The sequence below is a fragment of the Dermacentor andersoni genome, chromosome 6, assembly GCF_023375885.2.
Source record: "Dermacentor andersoni chromosome 6, qqDerAnde1_hic_scaffold, whole genome shotgun sequence".
NCBI lineage: Eukaryota > Metazoa > Arthropoda > Arachnida > Ixodida > Ixodidae > Dermacentor > Dermacentor andersoni.
In genome coordinates, this window is record NC_092819.1 from 90,741,311 (window position 1) to 90,758,641 (window position 17,331).

At 46.8% G+C, this 17,331-nt stretch overlaps 1 protein-coding gene and 1 non-coding gene across 2 annotated transcripts; both read left to right on the plus strand.

The window, feature by feature from the left end:
* Positions 1-925: 925 nt before the first annotated feature.
* On the plus strand, positions 926-16,962 carry LOC126523007 (protein trapped in endoderm-1-like). The gene is made up of 5 exons (XM_072288951.1): positions 926-940; positions 3,488-3,933; positions 9,819-10,098; positions 11,849-12,027; positions 16,430-16,962. The coding sequence occupies exons 1-5, from the start codon at positions 926-928 to the stop codon at positions 16,614-16,616; spliced, it is 1,107 nt and encodes a 368-aa protein (XP_072145052.1). The 3' UTR covers positions 16,617-16,962.
* On the plus strand, positions 14,382-14,575 carry LOC140219154 (U2 spliceosomal RNA). The gene has a single exon (XR_011895367.1). It is a non-coding gene; the product is annotated as a U2 spliceosomal RNA (small nuclear RNA).
* Positions 16,963-17,331: the final 369 nt, after the last annotated feature.

Genomic DNA, 17,331 nt, shown 5'->3' on the forward strand with positions numbered 1-17,331 from the left:
ATGCGTATTAATTTGAGTTTACATTCATCGTGTGGGGACAGCGCGCAACCACATGCAGTGCTTATTCACTACAAAGGTCCCATCTTCAATATCAAGCAATTTTTTTTATTATGTTTATGCAGTACACTGCTCTCGAGCCATCCAGAAATGCAAACACCAAATCAGGCGGATGCACAGAGTGACACGTTCACGCAGCGATGCCGCGACGACATAAGCAATGACGTCGAGGGAAGAAAGGGGGGTGGCAGGTGTAAACCCCGCAGAGATTTACGACACATATACAGCTTCATTTAAGGATTGTGTACTTCTTGTGCCACAATGGCACACAAGCCATTCTGGAGGATTGGCCAATAACGGGCACTCACCTGCTGGCGCATACTGAACGGCTAAATCAAACAAAGTAAATAGAGTAAATTCGTTGATTATAACGATATATTCCATTAAGATGTCGATGTGCTTTAGAGCTGGCAACATGTTTTTGTTTAAGTTTTCTGTAGGAATTTATTTCTTTATTGAGCAGAATAGAGGTGCGCTTACTGGAATTACTTTGTCGGTCAGAACAAAGATACGCGTTGCGTACATCACTTTTGTGTTTTCACTTCCTCGATCTGCCATTACAATTGCAGTTACCGCTCAGCGTCACCCTATGTGACGCAACACTGCTACATCATTTTGAGAGACACCGCCTGCGTACGACAGACGCGGACTACAAAGGCAGAAACCCGTCGCTTCTTTCTTTGTAGTCGCACATCTGTTTGCGTTGTGGGAAGTTACACCAGCTCGCCCAAATGTCAGGTCTGTTGGCTGCTACGTCAGTTTTGAGTCGGGGTAGCCGCCTCAAATTCATGCTGTTTTGTCATTGGAGTGGCTGACTCTCCTATGGAAATTCTACCACCCTCTGTCGACGTTCCCGCTTCGACTAGCAATGCCAAACTCTCATGTGTGCCTTGAGCTTAGAAAATTGGCAAGGAAAAAAAGTATTTACTTTTCTTGAGCAAGTGGAAAATTGGCCTTAAATTCCAGCCCTCAAGAGTAACAAGGCAAAGTTCGGATAAAATTTATTGTATAAAGAGGTCCGACAGGTGAAACGGAAATCATGCACTTGATTTGCATGGTTTCATTCCACGTGTTCCTGTTTCAAATTATTTACACTGTGTTTGCAGAAAATATGTTTCGATGTCACGTTCACTACTGCAGATACGTTTAACCTTGTATTTCTAATCAAGTGATTAAGATATATTTGGTCTATTCATATTCTTTATTTGTATAGCATACGAAATCGCACCGCCACAAGTATTTGTAGTACACAGTGTGAAACCTAGTTCATTGCCAGTTCTTTCTGAAAAATGAAAAAAAGAGCCTTTTTTCTTCAGGCCGTTCAAAGTGTCCGGGAATGTTGCATTCCCACTTCAGGTTAATGAACGAGCTACCTTTTAATGAATCTAATCGCCTGTAAGTCCTCGCTCTAAGTGGTGGGCAAATAACACAGATCATGAATTGTAACCACCTAGCCCAAACCAGTGCCCTTCCTATAAGAGCCTGAGCACCACGTCTCTGCCGAGAAAGCCAAACAGCTGTTTCTGCAGTGCATCAAGGAAACGGACAGGAGTACACGGCCTCTTCTTTCTCTCTTGCTACACCACTCCCCTCGTTTGATGGGTAGCTGACTGTCTGTCTTTATTATTACTTCTGAGTCCCATATTATTCTCCTCTTCCCTTTCCTACTGAGAAGAGTAGCAGGTTACAGGACCCTCTGAGTTTCCTGAACATATCCTGCTCTTTCCCCTCCTCCACCTCAATAAAACCGTACTTCACATACATTCCAGCATTGGTGTTGAATCTGCATAATTATTTTGTAACTACGCGCAACCTGAAGAACAAATGACAGGCCTAATCTTTCAGTGCAGCTTAGCAGCAGCGTCGAGATTATTAAAACATAAATTTAATTGGGCTGTTTTCCTGTAATTATACGTCATTCAAGCAAATGAACTTCAACCGGTTAGAACCGGTTTGGGTCGTTATTTTCTCGCTCCGGGGCTGAACTAGAACTGGACCGTTTTTGGTTAACCGAAATGAAAACCGCAACGAAAAAAGTTTCGGGTTGACACTCTGGTTTCGAAAGATTGCTTTCTTATTTATAGGGATGGGCAAATACTCGACGTTTCGAATACGAATCGAACACTACGCGCTAACTATTGATATTCCAAAAGGAATTGTATTCGATATTTTGTAATATTAAAGAGTGACCAAATATTTCGCAACAACTGAGTGATAACGTGTGGCAGCTGTTCTTCGTCTGCTAAACCAAGTGTAGGGAATTACTAAAAGCGAGATGACAACAGTTTGCGAAGCAACGTCAAAACAAAATGGGTAATGCAAGCTTTGTTTTCGGTTCCGTGATGGAAGCCGATAGATTGCAACCTGCGATCTTTTTTTTTTCTTTTTTCTTTTGTTGATATTCATTTTTTGTTCTTGGCAGTCTATACTCCGTTCCATGCATAGCAGTCAACGCTGTGGAAGCTACGCAAGTAGTTCGGTCAAGCAGAGGTATAACTCCGCCGTGCCAACAGCTTTCGCTCGCGCGAGCATGCGCGAGCGGCTCCTCGCGAGGGGTTGCGAATAAAAAGAACCTGAAACAAACAACAAAACTAAAAATTATCTGAAACAACGCATTAGGAGCCGTATGCCACAGTGTGTTTGTTTCTAAGGATTGAAACTTGTTTCATTCAATACTGAGCCTATATAAAAAACATTGGCGCACTATTGCGGTAAAAAAAAAAAAACATCGAACCATATCTAAGTGCGAATGAAGCCTCCGCAAGAAGTCTCTCCAGCTTCCACAACGTTGACTGCTATGTACGGAACGGAGTATAGTTACGTAAAAGTTTTACCTTTTACGCTGCTTCTATGTAGGGCTTTCTTCGCAACGAGCTTTTTTACGTGCGTCTACGGCACACAAGTCCGTCAGCAGCTTTTCTTTTTTTGTTTCTTCTTCAGAAATTGAGATCTTTCTTTCGGCATCCTTTTATTAAGCGTTCTTGAAAAGATATTCATACTGAAGCAGCCATTCTTTTTTGAAAAGCTTGTCAGCAACTATACGTAGCTTCCAAAATGATTGTGCGGCTATTGGTGCAGTTTTTTTAAAATGAAGTTGGTGATCTCGCGCTTAAAACTGATCGCTTGTCCCTTATAGTTAGCTGTCTCTTTTGCACTGGTCACTACAGGCGTGGTAGCTAACTATACCGAAATAAATATTCCCGCTGTAAATATAAACGTCCGCATTTGACTATTCGATATTCGATTCGATATACGATGCTTGCTATTCGCAGTCGACTCATATTCGAAAAAAAGAATAATTGGCATTCGCCCAACTCTATAGTTTCGGTTTAAACTGAGTCGCTGCTTGTCTTCAGTTGCCCTTCAAATGGCGCACGCATTGTGTCGTCAACTTCCAAAGGAGGTTTCCCCTTTCCCTAGTGAGGAGTAGCAGGCTAGAGACACGCTCTCCAGGCCGACCTCTCCTCCTTTCTCTTCATTAAAATGTACTCCTCCCCCCTCTGCAAAGGAGGAGAACGTCACCTCGACGGCGGTGGGGTCGTGCCAGGTGGACGACGCCCTCGAGTACCCCCGCGACTTGTCATACGTCGCGGGCGCCTGCTGCGCGCTTTTCGTGCTGCTGGGCGTGCCGGGCAACCTGCTCACGCTGGTGTCGCTGGGCCGGAGCCGGCGACTGCGCGGCCCGACCACGGCGTTCGTGCTGAGCCTGTGCTGCGCCGACCTGCTCTTCTGCGTCGTCAACCTGCCGCTGACGGCGACGCGCTACTTCCGCCGCTGCTGGATGTTTGGCGACGACATGTGCGTCGTTTTCGGCTTCTTCTTCTACGGGAACGTGGCCACCTCCATATTCTCCATGACCGGCATCTCCGTCAGCAGGTGGGCTGCGCTTGCGACTGAGAAAGATGAATAGCTGGGAACTCTGCCGGCACTCACATATGTCTGCGTGCTGCTCTATTTAAGCTATTTAAGGAAAGAGATTGGAAACTAGGAGGAGGATGGGAAAAGAAGGAGTAAGAGCACGTTCGCACCAACCAAGCGAGAGAGAGTAGAGCGGCAAAAGCGGGCGGTGTTTCCACGCAGGGCCATTGTCACGCTGTTAATTTGGGACAGACCGAATTGAGCGGACCCGCATGACGCGGCTTATACGCAGTGAACTGCGCCGCCAGCAGCTTATCTGATTCGTCCTTATGTGCGGCGTAGTTGGGCGGCACTGAGCCTCGTCCGCAGAAGTTGGTCCGTCGCGCGCTTTCGTCGCTTCTGTCGCTGCCACCTATGCGCCTTCAAGATCCTTTTCCGTGCGGTAATGCTTACCATTGTACCCTTTCAAGGTGTGCTATGAGCGACGTGTAAAGAGCGAGCAAAGCTTTGCTTGGCTGTGTGCGAGGTAAATATCGGGTACCACAACCTTTCTTTTTTTTTTTTACAGCGTTTTACAGCGTAAGTTGTATATGACTAACCTTCCGTAGTTTTTTCGGCGTCCGGCAACAGAAACGGACTTGGCGATTTCTAACAAACCGCGGGTGCAGCTTGTGCGGCGGCGCAGATGTCAAAATGCGGAACAGATTAGAACGCTCGCCGTGAGCAATAGCGTGACGTCAAGATTATCTCAGTACATAAGCAGGAGAGATATCGGCGCCAAAACAGCTGCGTTATCGATGGGGCGGACATGTATAGTTCGTACACCCAAAGAACAACATGCGACGAGGAGCGCTGGGGAGAACAGCAACGAAAACGTGAACGGCACCGGCGCGAAACGACCACCGACGAAGAACGCTCCCGCGATGCTGAACGAAAACAACAACCGCGAGCCTGGGCACCTCCGAACGAGCAACGACGCCAGACTCGACACGCAAAAAAATGACAACCATTCCACTCTGTGAAGATGGAATGGCAGCGAAAGCACCTTGCTTTTATTTGAGAGCTTTGACTGTCGTCAGTTCTCGCTGCCATTCCATCTTTACAGAGTGGAATGGCCTCCATTTTTTTGCAGTTTATAGCAATTGTGTTTAGAAAAAGTTTATTTCGACAAGAGACGATACGAACACTGAGTCATCATCACGGCACAATTCCACCGGGACGATAACATGTTAGAAACGAAACACAGCACGTTTTCAACGTAAGTAATGTCCGAGTCCTCACGCACCAACATATAAACACGTATACCAACGGAAAGGCACAGTTACACATAAACTAAATGCCACATGTACAAAATGATTTTCAATATATACAGTGTACACAATGGTTATGTACAATGATGATGTGATAGAACACTTTACACAATTTTGAAGTGATGTGCACGAGATGTGTATATACAAAAATGATCATGTATACGAGAGGACACACACACAGAAATCACGGGCACCTGCATTCTATGTGCATTAAATGAATACTTCTGATGGTCTGGCTACAAGGACCAGGCTGGACGAAAATTCAGCCATACGCGTCCATCAGCCACCGACAGGAAACGACATGACCACTGTCGAAGGAACTCTTCTTCTCCAAGGAAGAACAACTCCTCCGACAGAAGCGACAGTATACCTCAGAGTAGAGCCTCCCCATAAGTGGAAACAGAGCGCGGTGACGACGTCCCGTGGCAACTGCCTCGCACCGGTTACGCCATAGACAGAAGGCCCCCGCAGCAATTAAAGTCGCGCGAAGCGGCCACGTGAGCAGCGACCAGATGTAATAAAGCGGTTAACTCCAAGGCCACGAAATCCAGTATGCACGGCCCTCCAAAATATCCTGGCAACGACGCATTGCAGCAGTACATGTTTATGGACACTTTGGCAATTATATGCCATGCCATGCTATATGCCATACTGTCTATGCGGGTTATAGTGCTACACTATTCTACCACTAAAAATGCGCATACCAGGTCTTACGTTCTTGATTAAATTATTCCTGAGAACTTTGAGAATGGCAACCCGCAAACAAATGTCACGAAACATAAAACTTACAGCACGTCCACTTTATCTTAAATCATCTCTCTATTACACATTAAATGTGCAAAACAATATCGACGCTCAAACCGCACAGTGATGTGATTTTACTGGCGGGGCTCTTTACGGTCAGCGTAGCGGCGCCTGTGCAATGTCATTGCAGGCCTTATAGACGGTGTGGTATTAAAAGTTAAGGGTGCCGGAAATTTTCGCGAACCCGTGTGTATTGCGTCCGCGTTAGTTGCACCCATGTATAGTTAAAATACCACCCGAGAATTTCAAGCACAATGCTAGACCTTTATATCACAGTCAGTGCTTCGGCCTTCGGGCGAAAGTGCCAAATTAATTTCGTGGCGTCGATATTTGTATACGACGCAAAAGCGTATAGACGTGATCCGCATATTGCGAGAACAATTATGTGGACACTCCAGCCGTATTTCCGTCGTCGGTGTCGCCATGATATTTCGTATAAAGTACAAGTACGATAATGCCGTGGCCGCGCGCCGTATGAAAAAAATTAAATTATGGGGTTTTACGTGCCAAAACAACTTTATGATTATGAGGCACGTGGAGGACTCCGGAAATGTCGACCACCTGGGGTTCTTTAACGTGCTCCTAAATGTAGCGCACGGGTGTTTTCGCATTTCGCCCCCATCGAAATGCGGCGGCCGTGGCCGGGATCCGATCCCGCGACCTTGTGCTCAGCAGCCTAACACCACGCGCTGTATGCTGTGTGTGTGCAAGTGATAGCGTGCGACCTCCCGCGCGCAAGGGATGAAGGCGGGGAGGAAGCGCGCCGTCTTCCATCGCGTGCAAGGCATCGGGGGCGTTCTACTGCGGCGGCGGATAGGTGCCGTGGCCTACGTTAAAGTGGGCAAAAATATTAAATAAATGGAAGGTAGAGGGAAAAAATTTCTCTCCCGGTGCCGCGACAGTGCTCGCTGCGTTTGTGCACTTAATTTTCCTATTTAGTTTTTATTACTTTTATTTATCTATTCAGACCAGGGTAACAGTTTACCCGCCAGTTACTAAGGGAACGGTCACAGATCATCATCATCAGCTACATACAGCGTGAGTGAGCGAACACATCCGCGGGCCCTATCCTGCAAGCGATTTGCGATTGGGACAGAACGTAGGTGTGCCGAGGGCTGATAGCTTCGTGTGAGCTGTGTTCTCGCCGCTTAGTTCGCGTTCAAGCGAGAGGGAACACGATGGTTAATTCGCTCGCTGCAGATGCCGCGCTTCCTCACGCGAGCGTATTGACATCGAGTGTCCGCCGTCATGGCGTGAGATGTGCTCATGTTTGCCTGCGCGCGCGTGACACCATACCTAATTTAGTAAGAAAATGTTTCCAAGTGTATACGCCCGATAAGAAAACTACTATCTTTACTTCGTATAACAAAACACGTTGTGGCGCTAGTTGCTGATGTATCTTTTCTATACCAAGGAAGCAATCCAGCGCTACTTTCTTTCTTTCTTTTCTTTTTGTTTCTTTTTTTTTCTATTTTTTGAGGAGGACAGAGAAAGACATCGTAGGCTCCGCTTCTCAACACTGTCTGGCTCTGCCGACGTGGACTCCTCTGTTTCTTCTCCAAAGCACGCGCGACACCGGCTACCTCGAGCTTCCGTACTCGACCGCGTGCAGACTACCACAAGCAAAAGGCTCACTGCCACGAGTACAGTGGTGAACGGTGTCTAGTTCTTGGCGTCGACTCAGCGTTAACGCAAAGTGGGGAAGTCTATCTCAGAACGCATGCTACATACCTCATCGTATCGCGATACAGATAACGTGGAAGCAATCACGTTACAACGAAAAGAATGAAAATAATGAAACGTAGCCAGAAGATAGCATTGCTGCCGCTTGCGCAGGAAATCCAACTCCTTTGGCGACAACGCTATCAATATGTTGCGGACGCACGATTCACCATGAGCGTCGATATGTTGAGCCTCTGTGATTAGGCGGGTAACCTCGTCCCTATATCTACCTAGAACGAAAGTGTCATCAAACAATGGGTGGAAACCGCAATTCTTAGAATGGAGTGCAAGAAATCCGTCAGATGACAGCTTCTTCGCTATTGTTGTTGTGTTGTCTTAAAATCTCGTTTATGCATCTGCTGGTCTGGCCAATATAGTGTTTTCCGCAAGACAACGGAATGCGGTAAGTTACAAATGACCTACAATACATGAACTTAGACTATGCATTTTTGCACATTCATATTTTACTGCTTTTTCCGGGTCTGTCTTACTACAAAGGCTTCCTAGCTTGCTGGACACTGAAAAGACAACCCTTATGTTATGACGGGGGGAATTTTTTTTATTAAGGTTACGCGAGTGTGGATGGATCTAGGGGATTATGGCAATGTTTTTCTCATCTGAAGTTAGCTGTTTAGGGTGTCATATTGATACGGCCTTGAGCGGACTCGCTCAAGGTCTTGAGCAGACTCGCTGTCAAAACGCTAGCGTGAGGAAACGTGGCAGCAGCAGCGAGCGAAGTGACCTTCGTGCTATCTATCGCTCCAACTCAAACTGAGCACCGAGAACGCAGAGCACGCACAAAGCTGCTAGCCGCCGATGCACCTAGAGTATGTAACCAACGCAGATGGCTCTCAAGATGTGGCCGCGCGCAGCCGCCACATGCGCAGTTGCAGCCTGAGTTAAACGCCGCCACCCACCTACTCCCCTCCCCCAGTGCGTCGCAACGTTGGGTGCCTGGCGAGCGACGGAAGACACGCGCCTCTCGCACGCCTTCCTCCCTTTCGCGCGGGCTAGATTGAGTCGCCACTGTCGGCTCCACTCGCACGCTTTCACTCGCACATACAGCGTAGGTCGCACAACGACGGCGTTATCACGTGACCTTGGGATTTATACGGAACATCACGGCGATGGCAGAAACGCGCCTGGAGTGTCCTTATAATTGCTATCTCAATAAAGATGCACTAAACGAGTATGGACTGGTAGACTGTTCGTTTAAAACTTGGGGAATCTCTAGCAAGGAAGAGTTGCTCACTAGAGAGAAACTGAACCTAATTTTTTTTCGAGTACGCTCTCGTACCGCTGCGACGAGGCAGTCGTAATGACGCCGCGTATTTGGTGGTATTTTCGCGAGTCATTTCGTGCAGTGATAACCTATAAAGGTTGCCAGGCTAACGTTTTTTTATTTTATACTTAAATTGGCAAACAGTTTCTACATGAAAAATTTTAACTACGTAGTTTTTTTTTCCAGTGTCTAGGGATCTGAGATGGTGCAGGAACTGAGCTGATACCGCGAGTCTGGTATCGTCTGCCACCGTCGCCCGTATTCGGCATTTATATTTTTCTGGCATACCAAGATTTTGCTCACGATGAGTCTACTATGTGCTCAATTCTAAAGGCATTAATCGTCCTCGGGTCAAGTTTAACTTTTGCAGTGACACTGCTGCTGGGTCGTGGACTTCAAGAACGCAAAATAACGACATGACATTTATTTAGAAAGAGGCAACTTAACATAAAAAAATAAGTGACAGGAATAATCATGCGACCTCTCGAGTCCACTATTCATCCCCAAGCCTGACCGCGCTAACTTTCTGCGGCCGCACCACGTCCATATCTCGTTTCTCGGCTGCCTGTGTCACCCCAGTCGTCCAACGCGCTTGCCTTGGTACGCGCTCGCTCGTAGCCCTGTATTCCAAAAAAAATACTCAGTGTCAGCTGGGAAATACTAAACGAACGTAGAGCGCCTGAAATGGCACTATGGACGGCGCCACAGTGCTCTGGGAATGTTAAACTGAATATTTCTCATTAGTCCGCCTTTATCGTTTCTTTTGATACTTCTCTCTTTTTTTAATCTTTCAGGGGCGTGCTGGTCAACTCGCGTCGCCGGCACGACCGCTTGTTCTCCGGGTGGCGCACGGTGATGGCGGTCATCACTTGCTGGCTTCTCGGTTTCGGCTTGCTGCTGCCCGTGCTGCTCGGCTGGTGGGGCCGCTTCGGGCTTCATAGGCCGACGTTCTCGTGCACCGTGCTGAGCAAAGACGGCCACTCGCCCAAAGTATTCCTGTTCGCCTTAGCCTTCCTGGTACCCTGCATGGGAATCATAGCGTCTTACGGGCGCATCTACTACAAGGTAACGCCACTCCCTCGTCCCCCTCCTCCCTCTCGTCGCCATTAGCGGTACATTCAGTGAAACAGAGTCCGGTAAAGCGGTGTTCTGCAGTCGATTTCGGTTGCCCACGAAGTCGTCCCATTGATGTACGTCGCCGGGCTTTATCAACACATCCTATGGTAAATGACATGCTAGGAGCTCAGGTGTAAGGCAGTATTTGCGTTAATGCGAGAACTAAACACGTTTACTTCTGGTCTTTGCTATTCTTTGCGTTGCTTAGAGGCTGTAGTGCAGAGAACATTTGACGTTCGTGAGCTCTGATAATCCCTATGCTAGTTCTCTTTCAATGGCCTCAAAATGACTCTGCTGCTTGTTCTGGGATCTAGATGTGTTCTTGGCCACCTCTGCCAATGCTGGTGTTTCTGCTCGTTCAGGGCGTGACTACCACCGCGGCGTGTTTGTTGGACCGATGCGACATGCCACCTTGATGCCGATGACACAGTAACGAAATAATTTATCGTAAAATGCAAGAGCGAAAAGAAGGCGCAGCAAGCTTTTGTGGACCGAGTCTGCTCTGCGTCTTGGCTTGTGACTGACGGTAGACAGCACTATTTAGGATGCATGCTTTGAGCCGTGACGTCACACGCGCAGGCTGACAGCTTATATATTTTACTTAGGGATCGGACAATTAGCACACTATAATTTAAAAAAAAAGCACGGTTACAATACAAGCGTCGGCCTATATTTACATGACGTGAAAGTCGGAGCGCGCAGGCCTACTGTCGATCTGTTTGCTGTGTAAGGGCTGCCAGCTTAATGCTATAGCGAAAATTTTCTGTTAAATTCGTTGTGGTGAAATGGCAAAAAAAAAAAAACGCGACACTGTTCATTCAACGCCAGAGCCACGAAATGAAATTATGGGGTTTTACGTTCCTAAACCACTTTCTGATTATGAGGCGCGCCGTAGTGGAGGACTCCGTAAATTTCGACCACCTGCAGTTCTTTAACGTGCACATAAATCTGAGCACACGGGTGTTTTCGCATTTCGCCCTCATCGAAATGCGGCCGCCGTGGCCGGGATTCGATCCCGCGACTTAGTGCTCAGAAGCCCAACACCATAGCCGCTGAGCAATCACAGCGGGTGCGAGAGTGACGTTTCTTTGACTTGGGTTATGCTAATACAAGATCACTCATCGGTCACCGGGTCATATGTACGGGGCGTTTAGGCGAACTTTCAAAAATCTTTAAATGTAGCCCGTGGCAGATGTCACAATTCTAGTTCATCAGCTTGTCTACTCGAAGCGGCGGACAATACTTGAGCTAAGAAATTGAGATGCAAAATCGACTAATTACTAAAAATTCACTAATTAAGGTTTTAACTAATTACATTATGGCCCATAGTGCAATTTACAAATTCTAGCCGTGGATTTCGCAAGGCGGATCCACTTGGAACGAATTTTCAAGATCAGTTTCGAGATATAAATTCCCGAACATTTCGGAGAAATGCATTGGCGTTCCAATTAATTTGTTAACAAAACGTCGCTTCATGCACTGAAGCACACACGTAACTGGAACGCCAATGCATTTCTCCGCAACGAATATGTGCACCGAAACAACTTTACAGGCTTGAAGGAATATGTTTGCGCATTCTCACAGCCAGTTCTTCCTGTAACTCTCGAAAAGCTCCAACAAAATTGAAATGTACGCATAAATAAACAAGGTTAGACGGGCCATCGAATATATAAATTGCGAGGTACGTTTCGCTGTGCAGATTCAGCGCAGTTCGCGCAGGCTGGCCTCCTACAGCGGCATGACCAGGTTGCGCAGCCCGTACTCGCATCACCGGGAGGAAGAGATGCGCGTCACCCGTACGATGGCGGTCATCTTTGCGCTCTTCCTTCTCTGCTTCTTGCCCTTGCTCGTGGCCAACCTGCTGGAGAAGCAGCTTACGTAAGTGCCACCTTGGCGGTTCCAGCGCAATTTCCTATTTTATGTGCACTCTCCAACAAGACAACACGTACGCCACACTTCGACGTTACGCCCCCCCCCCCCCCTCCCTTTGTTTTTCGTAGGCTGAAGATTTAAAATGGCAGTACTAAATGACACAATTTAAGGTACCAAAAGCTAGCTGAGGGCCAAGCGACAAATTTTACAGCGAAACTGTTAATGCAACCAGAAAAGCTCAAAAGCGAAGAGCCACGAAGTTTATATTAAAAAAATATATATATGTGGGGACTGTTAGGGGGTGATATGCAGGCCAATATTGAAGCGTGTGTGTGAATTATGAGTTAAATGAAAATTGTTATACCCTTGTCTTCGGCCCGTTAAGAGCCATTATATGAAACGTTTAAATGGTTTCCCCGCTTCCCTGAGAGGGCCAAAAACGGCAGAGATTTCGTATTTAAGGGAGGTAAGGGCTACTATGGGTGACGTGTATCGAAAGTTTGAAATGTCTAGCTTTTATGTGGCGTTGAAAATAGAACTGAATACCGGCTTCTTCCAATTTTTATGCGTTATACGAGGTAAGTAGTACTTTCTTCGCGGTCTCCTCGGTGAACTATGTGAGGCGCAGTGTTTATATTTGCATGTTGAGAGTGACGAATGATGAATGTTTAATATGCGAAGGTCACTTACAGCCTTTGTAGAAAGTTACTTATTCAAGCGTTCCGAAGTGTCATACTGCCATTATGCGCAACGTTTCCCAGAGTACTAAAAGAACTGCAAGTGTAATGCGGGACGAAACATTTAAGTTACTGGCTTAAATAGGAGTGCTGCAATTAATTGCTGAACCGTCATTTATTCGCAGGTTCGTAGTTGGTTTCTCTACTGTTCTCGGTGAACTAAACAACGTACATGGGGCACATTTGATGAAAATACTCGGTAGGTTATAAGTAATGTGTAGGCAAAGTTGAAGATGTGTGCGTTGTTTGTGTACTTTCCAATAAATTATGTGTACAAGTTGTCCAGAGCGTTATGTATGTGTTTTATGAGCTGCGCAAGATCTAGCCCGCTACTCTGGCTTAATTGCACATTAGACCGAGATGAAATTTAGCGAACTAGGGGGACGCATTACGGCAGATTTGTGTGCTGAGACAGATGCATGTGGATCAAGTAGAGCTTTTGCAAAAAAAAAAAGATTCTTGCATTGTTCCTAAATTTTAAAAAGATCCTGTTCGAAAGTATCCCGTGGCTGCTCTTAACTACGTTTCCCAGTTTTGCGTTGCGGAAAGGTTATCATTAGTGCAATTGCTCGTGATATTTTAAGGTTTCTGGCTTAATCAGGGTCGTTAAAATATTTATTGAACTCTCGTTTTTTTCAGTATCCTTATACATTAAAAGAAACTCGTTGTTTGCGTTTCATGAATGCCAAGCGTGCATGATTGGATTTATAAAATCACGGTGCATCCTGAGACGTCTCCTTACAGTTCTGTAGCGGGGCATGTTCCTGTAGACACTACAGCCAAGACGTGTACTCACTACACAGAACACTATGTGGCACACCAGCAGTGCCGATTGTGTGTGCAAACGCAAAATACGCCTTATAAAGCAGATGTCGTGACATCGTTTGAACACCTTGTGCTCACCGAACACAGCACATGCACTGAAAATCACAGAATGTTGGGAACGTTTGTGCGTATTGGTGGCTGAATTGGAAAAAAGCAGCGCGAAAAAGAACTCCCTTTTCTACTCGTTCTCGCGCTGCTTTTTTTCCCATGCCGCATGTACGAACACATCAAACATGGCATGCAGCATTTCGTCATGATATCAAACATACCTCAAAGCGTCGCTTAAGTTACTATAGGTTCTGCGCGTATCATTACATTTTGCTCTCTCTGGTTCTGCAACCGGATTTTGCTATTTCCTTGCACAGCCATATATTGCGTTATGCGCAACTGGATTTAGCTCTTAAACGGCTCCCACAATTACACCTCGCGGCTGATACGCGAAGAGTCCCGTATAATTGCTTTTTAAGAAAGTACCGGCAACTTTTCCTGCGTCTACATCTTTGAATAAAAAATAATAATTCATGAGCCATTTCACTCTGTGAAGGTGGATGTCCAGCGAAGCTGTTTAGCACACGACACTGAGATGACACAGAATTTTGAACAAAAGTACGAACTCATTTAACGTGATCTTTATATACGTTCGCGTACACGATGGTACCGCCGCCCCGAGGAGCCGGAGAAAACTAGACACGCGTGACATTTCGATGGGACCGCTACCACGCAACCACGGGAGAGCGGACGGAAAGGAGATACGCAAGCGCTTGGAACGCCGACAAAGAGAGGACGGTGCGAACGTAGACATGGTCGACACGGGTCAAAGCGAAGCATGAAGCGAAGTCTCTCTTCTTAGCAGCTTAATATCTGATACGGGTTCTATTTAGACTGAAGATATTAAACTTATTTTTGCAAGTTCGCTGGTTGCTTGAAGCCTGCTTCTCCTCCGCCGCGGGTCGGCCCGGTATTGCACTATGTCGGGGATCGGCCCACTGTTCTTGCACACGCAGGGAAAAAAAGCTTGGAACTCTAGCTATCAAGAGCTTCGCTGTAAAAGTGTCGCATTTTGCCATCGGTCGTGAAAGCGACGTGCAACAACAAATGCACGTGGACAAATGCTTGTGTGCAATGCGCGTGGATTGTATTGCAGTGTATTTATTTATGGAACCAGGTCGCTTCAGAGCCAAATGAAGAAACAGACAATGAAGACAGAGAGAGCACAGGAGAAATAATGCTTACTTGAAATGTAAAAATTATAACTTACCGGGAACTGAAAGTGGACGCAACGAAAAGTTGCCGTAGCCGGCAGCTGAAGCCACACCTTCCACATTACGCGTGCGGTGCTCTACAAACTAAGCTATATGTATACTGCAGCGACCAGGGATTTCTGTATGTACACAAGGTTAGCCCTGAAGATGTTAACCAGCGCCAACGTGGTTGGATCGTGATGTGTCAGGTTGTGCCATGAATCCCATTAATGCGAATAGAATTCTCGGCATCGTCAGACCAGTTATCTTGCCTCGTGTCTAACCGTTTTCGCGAAGCGCCCAGTGCTGACGGAAGCGCTGGCGTTCTACAAAACTACACGCTGACATCGAAGCTATGAATATATCTTGAATAAATGACCCGTACACAGAAATCGCTTCTATTTGTCAACTGAAAGGAGAATCTTAATTTCAGCGCACGTAGCGAATGATTTACGTCGAAAAAAAAAAACAGCGAAACTTGTAATAGCGCGAAGGTGCTCGAGTAATGTCCGAATTTGTTCGAATTGCCCCCCCCCCCCCAGTACGCTATATATGCACACATTGCACACTATCGTCCCTAGGCAACTGCGGATTTCGAGAGATGCACATCGAGGCGCGTGTGGCGTCCACGTCGCTCTACCGTGCCGATCCCGAAAATAGAGAATTCTAAAGAAGCGGGCTGTTCCGCTTATAGTATGTGCAGCAGGTTATGCGCTGCTTTCTATAAACCTCTTTGAGGTCAACTTGGGTACGTTCCGCTGGTGCCACTTTGTATGTGACATAAGTATCTGTCGCTCTTCAATGAACCTATTAGACGCCAACTTGGGTCAGTAGGTATTGTTGCGATCGACCGTTTACACCGCAAAACCTTTAGCTCACAGAGGTCGCGACCTTGGTGAACTGGCCGATGAAAACGTCAGAACTATCTCCAACTACGATGATTAATGGCCAATAGTTGGACACAGCCAGGAGAGGTTTGGGCACCTAGCGAGCCGACAGTCCTTCACCTGTCAACCGCCCAAGGTGGCGCGTCCACACCGGAGACGGGGTCAGTATGCTATCCCTCCCACTCCCTTGTTCGTGCCCAGTGATGTGCGTGTGTTTTGGACAAAGCTCCCTTTCGGAGGGAAAGGGCAACAAACCTCCGGATTGGCGGGACCTGATGTCATCCGTCTCCTGATGCCGGATTGGGGGAAGGCGACTGAACAATGAGAACGCAAACGATAAAAAGAGAGACGGACGCTTGGAGAGGGGGCTGTTGGAACTTCACGAACTTATTGTTCTGTACTTCTTGCAAAACTCTTGTAAAAATGTAACATAAACGTGTGTTTAAAGCCTTTTGGTTTTCGGGCTCAACCCCGTGTTCCCTTAATCCTCGAAGCTGAATGGATACCACAAATCTTCGGACCCCCGGTCCCAACAGTATGTGCCACTGCATATCCGCAAACTTGGCGGCGGCAATTTCTTGCGGCGCAAATATTTGGGAAGCATGTGTATCTACGTTCAAGAGGATGTAATTAACTCGTGAATTTGAAGCAATGACAAACTTGATGAGCACTTATCTTAAATGGCCTTAGATTGCATAATTCCGCATCTCTGTTTCAGAACTCCGTGGATACACGTGACGGCTTCCATTCTCTCCTGGATGTCCTGCTGCATAAATCCCGTCGTGTACGCTGTCATGAACAGGCAGTACCGAAGCTCCTACGTGGCGCTTCTGTGCCCTAAAAGAGCCAGAGAGCAAGACTTTCAAAACACAGTCTGTCGAAGTCTTAGAAACACCGCGGTATGAATATCATACGGTTTACTTGCGCGCGGCAAACAGGAAAAGGGTCAGATGCCGTGTGCTTTGCTGCTCCTATTCAAATAAACATACGTGCGTGAAACAACGTGCAAGGCTTCAGTTAAGATGCGGCAAAACGTGATAATAAATCGCACACGTACATAAAACGCTGCCTGGGTGAGAAAGATCTCGACTCCAGTGACCCTTTCACGCTTTTGACTCCATCACTGCAAGCATAAGTTCTGAAACCACGAGTCCCCGATGGCTTTGTAGAGCGTAGCCAGGAAAGAGGGCGTGGCCACCTTTCTCCGCACCACCACTCTGCAACACCTCTGTAAATAGAGCCAAATAAAGTTTTACAACAACCACCACCCCTGTGCAAACCGAGTGGTCGTAGAGTTACTCTATATGGCTCCCCGTGGTATATTTCTTTGCTTGAACAGTTTTTGGCAAACACAGGTGTACATGCACACTTTCTGCATTGTTCAGCCAAGTGGCTGCCGTGTCCTTTCCGTACGTCATTATTGTGCTGCCTTGCCTTGTTGTCGATGTACTGGTCGGTTTATGTATAAAGGCGTGCACAACCTGGGGGCACTTCATACAAAGCATGTGACGTACACATGGTGTATTTCGTCAGATTATTAGCGTCGAATTGCGTGCGTTTCCCGTTTTTTTGAAGGTGACACGCTGTCGGCAAGTTACGAGGAGCCGAACAAGCTACATT

Bases quoted from the DNA above. Each gene is read 5' to 3' on its own strand.
- LOC126523007 (XM_072288951.1), top strand. The intron at 3,934-9,818 runs GTGGGCTGCGCT...TCTCTTTTTTTA, and splicing joins ACCGGCATCTCCGTCAGCAG to ATCTTTCAGGGGCGTGCTGG. The intron at 12,028-16,429 runs GTAAGTGCCACC...TCTCTGTTTCAG, and splicing joins CTGCTGGAGAAGCAGCTTAC to AACTCCGTGGATACACGTGA.